The sequence below is a fragment of the Sabethes cyaneus genome, chromosome 1, assembly GCF_943734655.1.
Source record: "Sabethes cyaneus chromosome 1, idSabCyanKW18_F2, whole genome shotgun sequence".
Lineage (NCBI taxonomy): Eukaryota > Metazoa > Arthropoda > Insecta > Diptera > Culicidae > Sabethes > Sabethes cyaneus.
Window position 1 is genome coordinate 65,512,326 of NC_071353.1, and position 17,902 is coordinate 65,530,227.

At 37.9% G+C, this 17,902-nt stretch overlaps 1 protein-coding gene across 1 annotated transcript in view; it reads right to left on the reverse strand.

Annotated features, from left to right (window-relative positions):
• LOC128733205 (tyramine receptor 1-like) overlaps positions 1–17,902 on the reverse strand; it is a 139,627-nt gene that overhangs the window by 41,100 nt on the left and 80,625 nt on the right. The window contains exon 3 of the mRNA XM_053826900.1: positions 15,855–16,673. Coding sequence (XP_053682875.1) covers positions 15,855–16,620 — 766 coding nt within the window. The 5' untranslated portion in view covers positions 16,621–16,673. The remainder of the gene's footprint in view (positions 1–15,854; positions 16,674–17,902) is intronic.

A 17,902-nucleotide genomic window follows, 5' to 3' on the forward strand; every position in this document is an offset into this window, starting at 1 on the left:
TAGTCTGGTGTACTGTTCAGCCACCGCCACAGATGTTCTGCCGATAATATCCATGTCATCGGCAACGCAGACGAATTGACTAGATTTGTTGAATATCGTGCCCCGCGTGTTGATATCCGCTCGGTTCATAACACCTTGTAGCGCTATGTTGAACAGCAGGCATGAAAGACCATCACCTTGACGAAGCCCTCTGTGTGATTCGAATGAACTTGACAATCCACCCGAAATCCGAACACAGCACTGCGTACCATCCATCGTAGATTTAATCAGTTTGATGAGCTTCCTGGGGAAGCTGTTCTCGTCCATGATTTTCCATAGCTCTTTCCGGTCGATGGTATCATATGCGGCTTTGAAGTCAACGAATAAATGATGCGTGGGAACTCTGTATTCACGGCCCTTTTGGAGGATTTGCCGCAGTGTAAATATTTGATCCGTTGTAGACCGACCTTCGACGAAGCCGGCTTGATAAGTTCCCACAAATCTATTCGCAATTGGTGATAGACGGCGGAAAATGATTTGGGACAGCACTTTATAAGCGGCATTGAGAACGGTGATCGCTCGATAGTTCTCACAGTCCAACTTGTCGCCCTTTTTGTAGATCGGGCAGATAACCCCATCTTTCCACTCCTCCGGTAGCTGTTCCGTATCCCAAATTCTAACAATTAGTCGGTGCAGACAAACGGCCAGCTTTTCTGGTCCCATTTTAATAGGCTCCGCTCCGATGCCATCTTTTCCAGCTGACTTGTTGTTCTTTAGCTGCATGATGGCCTCCTTAACTTCGCCTATCGTTGGGGCTGGCACCTTTTCCCCGTTTGCTGCACCGTCGAAATCGCTTTCCCCGCCGCCATGGTTTTCCGCCTGGGCGCCATTCAGGTGTTCGTCGAAGTGCTGCTTCCACCTATCGGTCACCTCACGATCGTCCGTCAGAATACTGCCAGTCTTATCCCGACACATTTCGGCTCGCGGCACAAAGCCTTTGCGGGATCCGTTCAGTTTCTGGTAGAACTTCCGCGTTTCCTGAGAACGATGCAGCCGCTCCAACTCCGCATATTCCTGCTCTTCCAGGTTGCGCTTTTTATCCCGAAAGATTTGGTTTCGCTGCATCTTCTTCTGTTTGTGTCTTTCCACGTTCTGACGTGTGGTACTGCGCATCTTGGCCGCCCGCGCAGCGTTCTCCTCATCCATCACCCTCCTACATTCATCGTCAAACCAATCGTTCCGCTGATTCCGGGCCACATGCCCGATGGAGCTATCCGCTACACTGCTGATGGCTGTTTTGATAGTGTTCCAACAGTCCTCGAGAGGGGCTTCGTCCAGCTCGTCCTCTTCCGGCAGTGCAGCTTCGAGTGAATGCGCGTAGTTTGCGGCGACGTCTGGCTGCTTCAGCCGCGCGAGATCTAACCGAGGCACAATTCACAACGGAGAGTCTTGGGCGCATCTTAACCATCACTAGGTAGTGGTCCGAGTCAACGTTAGCGCTTCGATAGGATCTGACGTCGATAATGTCTGAGAAGTGCCGACTGTCGATCAAAACGTGGTCGATCTGTGATTCTGTCTGATTTGGTGACCTCCAGGTGTACTTATGGTGGATTCTGTGCTGGAAAAAGGTACTACGTACGGCCATATTCTTGGAGGCGGCAAAGTCGATAAGTCTTAGGCCCATTTCATTGGTTCGCTGGTGTGCACTGAACCTTCCAATCACCGGTTTGTATTCCTCCTCCTGGCCGACCTGAGCATTGAAATCCCCGATGACGAACTTGATATCATGTTTTGGGCAGCGGTCGTATTCACTCTCCAACTGCGCGTAGAATTCATCCTTGTCGTCATCGGTACTTCTGAGGTGAGGGCTGTGCACGTTGATGATGCTTATGTTGAAGAATCGGCCCTTGATTCTCAACCTGCACATTCGAGGATTGATTGGCCACCACCCAATCACCCGTTTCCGCATCTCGCCCATCACTATGAAAGCTGTACCCAGCTCGTGTGTGTTGCCGCAGCTCTGGTAGATGGTATGTCCATCTCTGAACGTACGTACCGTTGAGCTCTTCCAGCACACCTCCTGCAGCGCAACGACGTCGAACTTGCGGCTCTTCAATACGTCGGAGAGCACTCGAGTGCTCCCTTGGAAGTTGAGAGATCGGCAGTTCCACGTCCCGAGTTTCCAATCCATAGTCCTTTTTCGTCGCGTGGGTCTATTCCGATTGTTCCAGTAAGAATATATTTGTTCTTCGTTCCATGCTTTAATATTTTTCGTGGTGACGGCTTGCAAAGCCTGCTACACCAACCCCCTGTTTCGCCGGAGGGCCAACGAAGCTCGAAAGAGCCCTCCTTTCCTGTCAGCATACGACCTTGGCTTCCACCGGGGTTGGTTACCCGATCTCCACCAAAGTTGTTCGTATCCCGGCTGGTATCACGAGGCGGTAGGAATAGGAGTTGCTGAATAAGAGGCTATGAACCACTGTAGGGTCTATTTTATGCCTACACGTGCACAAGGCACCGACGGTACGCATTATTCAGCCGTTTACCAGCCGATTTAAATATCTCTGAAACAGTTTGATGTGAAGACATGCTAATATACTTTTTCTACGGGTTTTTGGGGCAGCGCAACCGAATGATGTTACCAGTTTTTATTTAATTTGTCACCATCATACATTTTTTTGCAATTTAAAACGAAAAATGCGAATATCTCAAAACACCCCCAATTTTATTTTCAAATGAATATGCTCAAAACGTTCGCCAAAAAATTCTATATAAGAATCACTTAACTAGAAAACCCGATTTAATCCACCTAGTGGCGAAAGGAACCTTTGTTATACGGTCTTCATCTACATTAACGTTGCGTAGAGCGTTTGTTTACTTAATTTTTTTTTGGAAATTGAATAAGTTTACAAAATTTGAACAAAATAGGAGCACTTATAAATTTTGATAGATCCTGTTTTCATGAAATTGCTGAGTAAGTACTGAGTAAGAGTTTTACTAATTTGAGTAAGTGCAAGTAAAAGTAAGTTGTAAGAGTAAATATTACTCTTTAACATATACATTGCGTAGAAAAGGTCTAGTTTATAGGCTTTTAAATTATGCATAATTTCCTGTAATGGCATTCCATTTGACTCAATAAAGTTTTCCTGAAGAAATTTCATCAATTTTTATTAACGTTCGGTTATTCACGCTGTTATATTTTGTACAACACGTGTAGGTTTTAGAATGCCATATTGTTATAAAGTTACAAATCGATGTTTAACTAACGTATATTCTTCAATAAACTTGTTATGAGCAAAATGCCATAATAATTTAATGCATTAATACTTTAAATTGTTAGGAAAATAGATCAGTAAAAACTGACACCACAGAAACGAAGCAATCAGTATGTGAGGTGTACCGCAATTGGGCCCACTGGAATTTTCTCTCGTTTCTTCATATGGTAAAATGGTGTATGTATGCAGCAAAACTATCAGCAACTGTAAAATGTTTTAAATGTATCCGTCTGTCGATATTCGGGTGATTCGGGGTCAAACTTAGGGTATTTTTTTATAATCAAAGTTCTACAGTTCCTCAACAAGCAAAGTTGTATATTTTTACTATTTGTACAATATGAAAAAGTCATACAACAATTACAAAACGAGCTAAAATGGAAAAACTGATTTTCCAAATTCATGTAAAATAAATTAGATTTTTTATCTCCGTTGAAAAGATAGAAGGTTACTGTCTTCAGCTAAGTTTCTTTTAATAATATGCTCTTAAACTGTACAGAACACATCAATGTATTTTATTGAAACTGAAGAAAAATATTTTTTTTTATTTCACTTTTAGGGGGATTAATCAAAATTTAAATTCTACCAGACGATAGAGCTTTCAATTTAAAGAAACTCTTCCGAAGGTTTGAAGAACTTTAAATCAGGTTTTCCCAGTCAAAGCTCTAATGCGAACGTTTTTTTTTTTGGTTTTGGGCTATTGTGCGCGCGAGTAACCTTGTTACAAAAGTTGGCGCGAGTGTTCGAGGGTTAATATCTTTTGACCGGTAAAACCAATTCTTCTGAAATTTTGCAAATAAATTTGCAGCATTAAAACCTCTAATCTGATGCTAAACTAATTTAAACTAGATAAATTATCTAAGATGAAATCGTCGAAAATTATTGTAAACTTTTATATGTTGTAAAGGATTGTAATAAACGTTCAATCAAAAAACAAATCAATAGTTATCTATAAGGTTATATTACTTTTCAAATGAGAATAATAGCGCATAAATCGGTTAAGCCATCTCTGAGAAACAGGCGATCATTTGTACCAAGTCAAAACAGGTTTTTTAAGGCTAACTTTTAAACTGCTTGTCCGTTTTCAATAAAACTTAGTAAAAAGTTTAGTAATAGCAAGAGCTTTCGTTTGGTACTAAGATCGTTGAAATTGATTGCGTAGTTCCGGAGAAACGCGTGTCGCGTAGTTTTCACAGTTTTGCTTATAACTTTTAAAGGAAACGTCGGACCGCAGAGCAATTCAATAGCAATAATACCTTTCAAACAAAAGTAAAATTGAACGAATCGGTTCAATCACCTTTGAGAAACAGGCGATAGAAAATAAGCTGCACACACACACACACATACACACATACTCACACACAGACATTGCTCAGTTCGTCGAGCTCTATCGATTGGTATATGTGATTCGGCCCTCCGGGCCTCGGATCAATTTCGTGTTTTTCGACCAATTTCTAAACCATTGTTATATAGTATCAGCCACGTAGCCAGGAAGGGGCCCTGGGGGCCTTGTCCCCCCCCCCAAAATATTTTGGCTTACATTAAAAAAAATTCAATGCAGAATAACAATACACCAAACTAAAATAGTAGCACAAGCATATTTTGGATGAGTGCGCCTTTGAATAACAATATAACCGACATCATTTTCTATCTCTCACAATCTGTGAAGGTTCTCAACTATACAGCTCTCTGTTACTTGGAATATTCGGCATGGACAAAGGTGACGAATTAAGGACATGGTATGAAGTCTTGGTACCTGGAACTGCAGATCGCTCGATTTCGTTGGTGGTGACAAGCTGCTCCATTAGTTAGAGCCCCGAAAGTTTGGCATCGTGGCACTGCAGGATATCTGTCGCAAAGACGAGAAGGTGTGGAGGATCCGTGGCGGTAAAGTCCAATTTTTCCAGAGCGATGCAGCGACCAACGTGCTATGAACTGGCTTCGTAGTGTTGGGCAAAATGCAGGATCGCGTAATGGACTGGAAAGCGATCAATGAGACGATGTGCGTGTTGAGGATAAAAGGCCGTTTCTTCAACTACATCATCATAAACGTACATTGTCCACACGAAGGTACACCCGACGACGAGAAGGGAGCGTTCTATGCGCAGCTGAAGGCAACGTACGACAACTGCTCACCACGGGACATCAAGATCGTCATCGGGGATATAAACGCCCAGGTCGGCAGGGAAGCAATGTATAGATCGGCGATCGGGCCCCATAGCCTGCACATCGACACGAACGACAACGGCCAGCGATGCATCAACTTTGCAGCTTCCCGAGATTTGGTGATCACATGCACTTTCTTTTCCCACAAAGATATCCACAAAGCCACCTGGAGATCACCTGACCAACGAACTTCGAATCAACTCGACCATCTTCTCACCGACGGCCGGTTTTTTTTCGAAAATCACCAACGTACGCTCCCTACGGGATACGGATATCCACTCGAACGATTACCTAGTAGCAGTACATGTGCGCTCAAAACTATCAACGGTTTGTACCTCGCAACAAAACCGCCCTTCTCGGTTAAACATACCGCCAGTTGCTGAAAACTACATGCGCGTACTGGATGAAGCTCTGCATTCTTCTGTGGAGCTAGATGCTTCGAATCTATAAAACGGATGGAGTACGATACGCTCGGCCATCAACGAGGCCGCAACCTCGGTGCTAGGAGTGGAAACCTCAAGTGCACGAAATGAATGGTTTGACGGGGAATGCCAACAAGAGGTATAGAGAGGAAAAAAAGGGCTTGGAAAAACTATCTAAGCATATCCAAGAGAGAATTTGGCCAAGTAACGACGAGCGCGGAATGAGTTGGCCATGATCCTGAGGAAAAGAGATCGAGAGGAGCTGGAACAACTATTCCGGGCTAATGGCACGCGCAAGTTTTACGAGAAGGCGAACCAAACTTGTGAGGGCTACACACCTAAACCTGACATGTGAAGAGATGCGGAAGGGGATCTAATCACAATGAGCGCGAGATGGTCGACAGATGGAAGCAGCATTTCGATGAGCACCTCAACGGCGATATAGCAATAGGAAACGCAACGGAAGTTGACCTTGAAGTGCCTACAAACGACAACAGGTGGCCGGATCCTGATCTCGAAGAGAACCAGCAAGAAATTCGTCAGCTGTAGAATATGACTACCGGTCTGATTAGCGCTTTATACATCGTCAGCTTTGAGCGGCGTATGTTCCTTAATAGAAGCGTCTTGCAGAGGGAAAAGTGAGCTATGCAGTCTTTAAAAATCCTATAAAACATTATTCTTAACAGAAAACTAATTAGCAGAAATCATATTGTACGCAAACTTTTGAAAACCATTACAAAGTTACTCGTGTTACATCATGTAACTTACATGAATACTTAGCTAAATTAATTAATTAATTAATTAGAAAACCCGAATTAATCCACCTAGCGGCGTGACCTAGCCTTTCTACTGCCACAATAATCATTATTTAATTTCTCAGGAACATCTATAATTAACTTGACTAAATTTTTAAATATCCGTTCCGTATTCCTCAAAATCCTTATTTGCCAGAAAAATTCACAACGTATTGCGTAGAATAATTATATTTTCTTTCCTTGGGTGCGTAAATACTTTAAGCGTCATTTATGTTATTTGATGAACACCTTATTTAGTTTTATAATCGGTTGGCCTTAACTTTCGGGTTTCAGAGCCACATACGAAACTTTTTTCGAACTGACAATATGAAATATGTGTTCATAGCAGATTTTTTGATATTTTTTTTTGAGTGGTTTTTTAGTGGTTTTTTGGGGTAGATTTTTTTGATATTTTGATATTAATACCATGCGTTCGAAAGTTAGCATCTTTGAAAAACAAGAGTTCAGAAAAATTATTATTATACTTTGCTTTTTTCTTAGTTGGCGCTCCTTCAGATAATTATTTTTGCATGAAAATCAAAACTTAAGCTTCTTTTGAATGTACTTTCATGAAAAGATAGTCATTAACTTGATCACATCGTTTTTACAATGTTAGAGGGTTAGGAAAACAAGATGAGGTCGAAAAATAGTGCAAAAACTGCGCCATAAACATGCTTGAGAATGAGAAATATGATCAATATGATTTCCAGTGCTTGTCATTTTTGATTTATTAATAAAATATGATACATGACATAAGACATGTGTCCTTTAAAATGTCACTAACGAAAACAAATCTTACAAAGTTACTACCGTGCAACGTTTACTTCCTATTATTCATATAACATTTCTAAGCTCTAGTATCTATGGATTGAAAAGAGCATCTATTAATGCGCAAAATTTGTATGAAATTTGTATAAATTTATTTGGAAAAATTAACTCACTAGTATTTTGATCCTATACACCACTATATGTACTTATATACTTAAATTAACTGCTTTTCTCCGCTTTTTGCTTTTCTTGTACAATTGAGAGTAACAGCAAGTGAAAAAAATGACAATTGAAATCTGAAATCAAAGAAAAGAAAAAACTTTTCGATTGAATCCCACTATTTAATATTTATTTGCGACAGATACGTAGTTCGCCTACGACGCGCAGGCTACATAAGTGTCTTATTTCTAAGCGTATACGTATCTGTCGCGAATAAATATTAAATAGTGGAATTTACTGCCCATGGATGCACAGTCGACGTAACCACCAGCACCATGATTGTTGAGAAAACGCATTTTTATCGTGAAATAAAGCCATATAATCTTTGCTATAAACTTTTTCAAACGAATAATCTGTCTATTTAGTAGAGTTTATTAATCAAAAGAGGACTGATGGGGTTTCATGATTCATTCCTCATTTATTGTGTTTAAAAAATGCGAACGCCAGTTTATGTGAATAAACAGACTGTTTTTTGAACGATTATTCCCATAACTTGGCGTCAAGCTACAAAAACAAATAGGTTACTATGCTGATTGATTATGCAGGAAATTACGTCAACCATTAGCATTACGTGAAACCAATAGCAGAGTAACTCAATTTTCCTAAATTTCTCGAATATTTTCGAACAAACATATGTTGTTTGAGTATTGGGCATGTGAACAACATAGTTAAGAGTTAATAATAATAAATAAAGAGTGCGTAGGACCGAAAAAGTACATTTTGGTCATTTTGGTTTTTACGTCAACTATGCATCCATGGGCAGTTTAGTAGGTAAAAATTTTTTTTTTCTCTATTTCAGAGTTCGTATTCCACTAAGAGGCTTCAAAAACTTCAGACTATTGACATGTTTCTCACTTTTCTTGAATTTCATTGCAAATTGTCATCACCTACATACATACATACATACATACATACATACATACATACATGCATACATACATACATGCATACATGCATACATACATACATACATACATACATACATACATACATACATACATACATACATACATACATACATACATACATACATACATACATACATACATACATACATACATACATACATACATACATACATACATACATACATACATACATACATACATACATACATACATACATACATACATACATACATACATACATACATACATACATACATACATACATACATACATACATACATACATACATACATACATACATACATACATACATACATACATACATACATACATACATACATACATACATACATACATACATACATACATACATACATACATACATACATACATACATACATACATACATACATACATACATACATACATACATACATACATACATACATACATACATACATACATACATACATACATACATACATACATACATACATACATACATACATACATACATACATACATACATTGCACACATTGAATACAATCAACATTTGATTGATATGTTTTGATTTCATACGTTTTAACGGTTTAATATACGGTGCTTAAGTGTTAAAGTTTGAATAACTTTTGAATGAACCGTTCGATTTTCAATAACTCGGTTTCGTTTGATAGATCTCAGCAGTAATTTTCAAATAATAATAAAATGTGTGATGTTTTTCATTGAATTAATTCTTAAATGTTACAAAAATAGGTTTTAAATACTATTTTTTCACATTTCTTTATGTAACTTTCAAACTACAAGTCCAATCGTCTTGAAATTTGGAAGTTAAGGGTCCTCTTTCATATGCAATCAATTTTATTCAAATCGGTTAAGGGATCTATGAGATAATGAAGTCCCATATTTTTCGTATTTTTATACATAACTTTTGAACTAAAAGTCCGATCAGTATGAAATTCAATAGCGACCAATGGGACACCTAGACCTTTCATTTGACACTAAGAACATTAAAATCGGTCCAGCCATCTCCGAGAAAAGTGAGTGAGATTGAAAGCGTTACATACACACACACACATACATACACACACACACACACAGAAAATGCTCAGTTTTCGAAACTGAGTCGAATGGTATATAACATTCGGCCCGCAGGACCTTCTTTCCATTTTCGGTTTTCCAAGTGATTTCTATACCTTTATACTATATATTTATATAGTAGAAAGGCAAAACATAACATAAACATTAAATATATTTCTTAAACACATGGTTTTCTGCATAATGACTTGGCCTTCTTCAAGAGGCGAGTGAACTTCTTAGGTTTGAAACTTCTCTAATAAAAAAACGGCTTGACCCCCCCCCCTCCCGAAAATCCTGGCTACGTCACTGAGTATAACAAAGGTAAAAAACAATATTGGTAGTTTGTGAGATATGGGGTTTTGAATACCAGGGGCATGCGTAATTCTGTCTGAATTGTTAGTGAACGAACGCTTAAACACGTCTACCTGAAGCTTCCGGACATTTTCATGACTAAATAATGTGTTTTGTATGTATGAAAAAGATGCATTTTCAACGTAGAATCGGCATAATAAATTTTGATGTTCAAGATACTTTTGTATACATTTAAATAAAAGTAACCATTTCGTACAAATTTTTATAGTTTTATTGTTCAAGTGTGCTAGTTATTTGAGCAATACATATAATGCATTGTTATGTCGACTAATGTGGTATTTCACTCCCGTGATTCTTCGAAACTTCGAGGTAATTTCGAAACTTGAAAATGGCTTTATTAACACTGTATTGTACTACGGAGATGGCTGGACCGATTTTTATGATCTTAGTGTCAAATGAAAGGTCTAGGTATCCCATAAGTCGCTATTGAATTTCATACTGATCGGACTTTTAGGTCCCTTCACTGATTTGAACAAAATTGTTTGCATATGAAAGGGGAGCCTTTCAAAACCTTAACTTCCAAATTTCATGATGAATGGGCTTGTGGTTTGAAAGTGAGCCTGAGAAACATGTTTATATGACATATTTTGTTCAAAATTATACGTAGAATTTGATTTTGTTTGAGTTTTATCAAAAGAAAGTAAAATTTAGGTATTTATTTTAATTTAAATTTGTCAAATTTTAAAGATTTGTTTTAAATTCGAAGGAGTGTCCGTATCGATAACACTTCACCAGATTTTAGAGCATAATTTAGGCTATATATTAAACATTGACCTCATTTCTAAACAAGCCCTTTTGAACAGTTACGTTTGACTTAAAAAATTAAGTTTCATTGAAAATGAATCCTTACTTGGCATCCAACACATCAACCAAATTTCTTTTCAATTAACAATAGTCGAAACAAAAATGGCTCTTTTCCCAGCGCTTTAAGCAGGAATTGCTCTGAAATATTTCAATCGTAATTTTCTCCTCTTACTGTTACCTGCAATCGGAAATGTTTGTGGCTTTTTGGTTTTTGAATTATTGATTTACTACATATATTCATTCTGGGCTGGTTCTGGGTAAGGTGATAAGTGAACATCTATACCTATAAAGAAGGATTTCTGTCTGTCTGTCTGTCTGTATGTTCCTTATAGAATCGAAAACTACTGAACCTATCGGCATGAAAATATGCATGTAGAGGTTTTTTGGGGCCAGGAAAGGTTTTAGTGATGGTTAGAAACCCCTCCCCCCACTAAGAGGGGGGTCTCCCATACAAATGAAACACAAATTTCTGCATAACTCGACAACTAATCAAGCAAATAGAACAAAATTTGGCATGTGGGTGTTTTCGGTGACAAGAATTTATTCTATGGTAAATTGAGACCCCTCCCCTGTTTATATGGGGAATTATAACTCCTCTCCTCTTCAAAAGGGGGGGCTTCCATACAAATTTCCTCATAACTCGAGAACTAATGAAGCAAATGGAACCAAATTTGGCATGTGGGTGTTTTTGGAGACAAAAATTTTTTCTATGATGAATTGGGACCCCTCCCCGTTTTAGGAGGGGGGATCCTATACACATGAACTACAAATTTCCTCATAACTGAAGAACTAATCAAGCAAATGGAACAAAATTTGGCATGTGAAAGTTTTCGAGGGCAAGAATATTTTCTATGATAAATAAGGACCCCTCCCCACTTTAAGAGGGGGGGCTCCTATACAAACGAAATACAAATTTCCTCATAACTCGAGAACTAATCAAGCAAATGGAACCAAATTTGGCACGTGGGTGTTTTTGGAGACAAAAATTTTTTCTATGATGAACTGGGACCCCTCCTCACTTTAGGAGGGGGGGATCCTATACAAATGAAATACAAATTTCCTCATAACTCGAGAGCTAATCAAGCAAATGAAACCAAATTTGGCATATGAAAGTTTTCGAGGGCAAGAATATTTTCTATGGTGAATTAGAACCCCTCCCCACTTTAAGAGGGGGGGCTCCCATACAAACGAAATACAAATTTCCTCATAACTCGAGAACTAGTCAAGCAAATGGAACAAAATTTGGCACGTGGGTGTTTTTGGAGATAAAATTTTTTTCTATGATGAATTGGGACCCCTCCCCACTTTAGGAAGGGGGGCTTCTATACAAATGAAATGCAAATTTCCTCATAACTCGAGAATTAATCAAGCGAATGGAGCCAAATTTTGCATGTGAAAGTTTTCTAGGGCATGAATATTTTCTATGGTGAACAAGAACCCCTCCCCACTTTAAGAGGGGGGGCTCCTATACAAACGAAATACAAATTTCCTCATAACTCGAGAACTAATCAAGCAAATGGAACCAAATTTGGCACGTGGGTGTTTTTGGAGACAAAAATTTTTTCTATGATGAATTGGGACCCCTACTCACTTTAGGAGGGGGGGCTCCTATACAAATGAAATTCAAATTTCCTCATAACTCGAGAACTAATCAAGCAAATAGAACCAAATTTGGCATGTGGAGGTTTCTGGAGGCAAAAATATTTTCTATGGTGAATTAGGACCCCTCCCAACTTTAAGAGGGGGTGCTTCTACACAAATGAAATACAAATTTCCTCATAATTCGAGAACTAATCAAGCAAATGGAACCATATTTGGCATGTGGGTGTTTTTGGAGGCAACCATTTTTTCTATGATGAATTAGGACCCCTTACCTTTTTAAGAGGGGGGCTCTCATACAAACGAAATACAAATTTCCTCATAACTCTAGAACTAATCAAGCAAATGGAACCAAATTTATCATTTGGGTGTTTTTGTAGGCAAGAATATTTTCTATGGATTTCCCCAATTTAAGAGGGGGGGCTCCTATACAAATGAAAAACAAATTTCCTCATAACTCGAGAACTAATCTAGCAAATGGAACCAAATTTGACATGTAAGTGGTTTTGGACGCAAGATTTTTTTCTATGGTGAATTGAGACCCCTCTCTTCTTTAGAAAGCGAGTTATGGCCCATCTCCCCTTTAAGAGGGTGGGCTTCCATACAAATGAAATGCAAATTTCCTCTTATCTCGAGAACTAATCAATCAAATGGAACCGAATTTGGCATGTGGGAGTTTTAGATGGCAGAAATTTTTTTCTTTGGTGAATTACGACCCCTTCCCCTTTTAAGAGGGGAGCTCCCATACAAATGAAATTCAAATTTCCTTATAACTTGAGAACTAATCAAGCAAATGGAACCAAATTTGGCATGTGGGAGATTTTGGAGTCTTGAATTTATTTTACGATAGTTAGAGACCTCTCACCCCTGTGGTAGGCGTATGGACTCTCATACAAATAAAACAGAAATTTTTGCGAAACTCAAAAACTAATCGAACTCGAGAAATTCGAGACTCTTCCATAAAACATTAGTCAATACAAGACCACAAAAACTATCTATAGTAACACTAGATCATTCAGGACGAGAGGGTCGAGAGTGTTGCCGGTGACCCGCCGTCGGAAGCGCCGTCCACTGGGGGGCTTGCAAAACTCGAGATTGTGACAAAGATCATCCGAGATTCATGATTATGTACAACACAGGTTAATTTGTGGCAATACGAAATTTGTCGGGTCAGCTAGTATTATAATAAAATTATTGATTTTGCTTCTTATTGTGTAATATCTTATGCATATAAATGAAAATTTAACCGGCAAATGTGGACTTCAAACACATTTGCAGCAACCAGGCAAGAAATAGATTTTAGAATGCGTGTTCATATTGCCCCTATCAGTTTTCGATTGGCTGCCACTGGTAGTACCCAGATAACACAAAATTGTAATAGAAAGTTCACATTAAATCGTTTTCATGTCTATTTCACATTGGAATTCTATAATGATTAGAGTATGTCAAATCGAAGTGAACAATAAGTTGTTTTGCAGTCGTGCGTGTCTTCATATACAATTCATGACTGTGAATTATAAAGCAGTATAGACGATTGCAATATTTGATTATATCTTAATCATATATTCAGGAGTATTTAGTTGCGTGTTATAAAAACTACGCAAAATAGAATTACAAATAGTTGTCAAAATTTTCGCACGTATATCGCCTCCACTTTGGTACATACCGTGGACCCCCGTTCGTTTGACCATTTTTAATCTGAACACTTTTTAATTTGAACCCCGTTGGTTTGCACGACGTGCAAATTAAAAATGGTTCAAACGTCATTCTCAACATGACATCATTTGTTTATGAAGACAATGCACATAAACACAATTTGTTTGTACTGACCTAGCGTGTTTAATCGGTTTCACATTTCGTTTTCCTAACGATTAAGATAGAAATCCGATCGGAAAATGCAATATTCGCGCTTGCAACTGCCAACTAAAACAATCCACCAAAACAATAACAAAGAGCAGGGCGACCAGTTCACACAGGTTTCAGCATATTTCGGGTTACCAGTTGTTCAAATTAAAAAGTAACCCCGTTAGTTTGCATGAGGAATCGTTCAAACGAACGGGGGTCCACTGTATATGTTCTTATATGGCGTGAAATATATCTTTTTCGTTCAGATATAATTTCATATATTTCAGTTGCAATCGAGATATACAAACCAAATGGTTTACTGGGAAGGGGGGGGGGGGGTACTGCCCTCTTCACTTTTTGCACGCTCATCATCATATTTTACGTATTCGATTTATTAATGGTCAAAATAATAATATGCTCTCAGTTTGGGCGATTTAGAATACCTGTCCATATTATCCCCACACATTGTCCGTTTCACCAGCAGCACTAAAAAGTTAATTTTTTTTACCATTTTCAATACTCAAAATACACATTGAAAAGCATTTTTTGTTAAATATTTCACTAGCCGCTTTTGAAAACAATATATTGAACTGAAGTAAACTGTATTTAGGTTTTCTAAATCATAAGCTCTGCTCGTCTTACCCACAGTTCCCCTACATGAAAAAGCCATGCTGATTGTTGTCGACAGATATACTAACCAGACATCTAAGGAGTTTTCCTTGCGTATGGTTTATTTTAAAGTAGCTTACTTACTTCTCGGCAATAGAGGGGTGGGAAGTTGAGCAATGGCCTTGATACTAAATTATTTTATATGTTAATATTATACTTTCTAGTGGTAAGCGGTTGTAAACGAAAAGAATTTGAATGCTAGTGATAAAAGCATAATATAACTAGCGGTTAGCCGTTGTTGGTAACCCTAGCAGCCCATTATCGTCGCTTTAGGGTTAAAACTAATTTTGGGTCATTATTAGGTTGCAGTAACTAAAAATGATGTGAGTATGCTACTCCGAAAGGAACTTGTGACTAAAACTAGTGTCTATAATGTGTAATGTAATCAAGTTTAGTACAATTGTATAAGTTTCCGAGAGGTCACATGTGTTGCTTTACATTCGGAAGACAGGAGCTAAGAGATCTGTCCACGTGTACGGAAAGACAAAAATAAAAATATTTCTCTTCTTTTTCTATTCACAAAACCCTGAAAAAATATCAACAACAAACTAATAAACAAAATGCGTTCAAAAGTTTAGTGTCCCATCTTTTGACAATATCTAGGCACATTATTAACTGCGCTCGTTCAGTTTATATTTGACAAACTAAAAATAGCTCAGCATTGGTACTTAGAATCAGAAATGGTCCTAACTTTCAAAAATAATTAGTTGGCTTCTATACAATGCAATTTGAATATGTTTGTTACGTTTGAACTCGCATTTTCGTTATTTTATGTTTTGACAATGCCAAAGTTTCTGTAGGTAAAATCATTACAAAGTCACCAAATCATTTGATTTCTAAATTATTGATTACTACTGTATTTTTTTATACTCAATAGGTTTCACCGTTTTCTACCTGCTAAGGGATATTAATAAATTTTTAATGAGCCTACAACACAGCAAATATGTTTAACAACTTACCCAATAAATGAACCGCAACTGCCGGTGGCATCACAAAGATTCCCACTAACCAGTCGGCTACGGCTAGACTCATCACAAAACAATTTGTCACTGTTCGTAGCCGGCGGGTCGTAATCACCGACAGAATCACCAATGTGTTACCTATCACTGTCACTACAATCAGCAAACAAAACAATACCACAATCACACAATCCTGCCAATTGGTAATCAGTAGTTGCTGTTGACCGGTACCGTTGTCCATCGTTTTCGAAACTTCCAATTCTTTGTCGAGTTCCACAACGTCACCACCGGCGGCCAGACTAATGCCGCCTCCGAATACGTTGGCAAAATCCGCAAAATTACGTTCCCCACAACCGACGGGCACTCCGATAGCAAATCTTCCATCCGAACGGTTCTGATCGTCTGCCGTCGCAGCTAAATCCGCTTCAATGGTACTAAAATTGAACGTCACAAAACTATTAAACGACAACAAAGTACTTATGTTTACGTTAGAAACGGCGCCGGTACTACTTCTGAAATCCGAAGCGAGCACTGGATTAGTAGAGCGCGCTACAGAGAGGGCCTGAGGTGAAGCTGACTGGGATGAACTAAAATCTGTCAAAAGTTTAGATATTTTCGTTGTCAAAGTTGGCAGCACCAAATGCGATGCGGACTGTGATGATCCTAATAAAATGCCGTCGAAACTATTGTTACGGTTCAAGTCCATTTGCGATTGTGACAATGATATATTCTTTGGAGCACATTTATCATCGAGACGGATTTCCATCTTAATGATCAGCTGGAGCTGCTGCGCTTGCAAAGGGTGTCATTTTACAGCAACTGCAAGTAACGGAAGAAAAGATTTTATTGATAAATGATGGCTCAGTGTCGCACTTTAGTGCTGTTTTAATATGCAGTAACTAGAGACAATTAAATACATTTTCAATCAATATTTTTACGGTTACGAATGATTTGTACGTATGTTGATTCAACTTACTCACAGGGGAAAATGAATATGATAACAACTATTTTATTTTATGCATCATTATGCATTATGCGTAGTCATAACATACTGACTACTAACGAATGGCATAAAAAATAAAAATCAAGCATATTTTACGATTATAACCTTACATAAATATTAACGGGAAATTAGCAGTCATTAACTTTTCGTCGGACATCCCAATTTTGGAAGCAGTTTTTGGACCCAAAAGCGAGGTTCTGTTTGTAAAAATGTAAATACTGCATTCTTCTTGCCAGTCTAAACAAAGCGAATATAATTTCATGAGCAGAATTTTTGTTTCAAACAAAAATACTGCTTTTCATATTGGCAGAACCGATGACGACTAATTTTACCTTAATAGAAAATGACAAGTGCAACTGGTGGTAAGTTTGCGTTCCGGAAATTTGCCAAATTGTGCGGAGAAGCTGTCAAATTTCCAGAATACAAACGTAAATGTATCAAGTATGTTTGGCCTGTTATTATTGATAATTTAAACTACAGTCAGCCCACAATTATGGGTCACACACAATTGTGTGTCATTTTAGCTTTAGCTGCAAATAGCCGAATTAGCCGACGTAAGTTAATGAGTAATCAGTATGGAAGCAGCCACTTTAAAATGTATAGGGAAGTTTCCAAGGCGGCGCCAAAATCCAGTATCTTTCCATTAAAAGTCACATAAATATTAAACTTAACAACTATGCATATATGCATTATTATATTTTTAGTATATCGCATTAAGTTTCATTGATGTCCGAAACCCTTTAGCTTCAGATAAAACAATTACAGCAGATAATAAATCAATTACTGCTCTTAGATATTTTGCCTATGTAATTATCCAATTAAATGATACTTTCACGCGATTTTTCACTGTTACAAATACGTCCTTCTGTGAAAATTTACAAGAGTGTCGCTTCTAAAACTAAAAATCTTTATGTTTGCTTATCCCTATAAAAATAGACTTAAAAATAATGTTTCTATATGTGGTGATTGAAAAGTCATCAATACAAAATTTTACATTTGAAATAAAAAGTTTTTTTCAACCTTTTCATCTAAAAATTATAAAAAA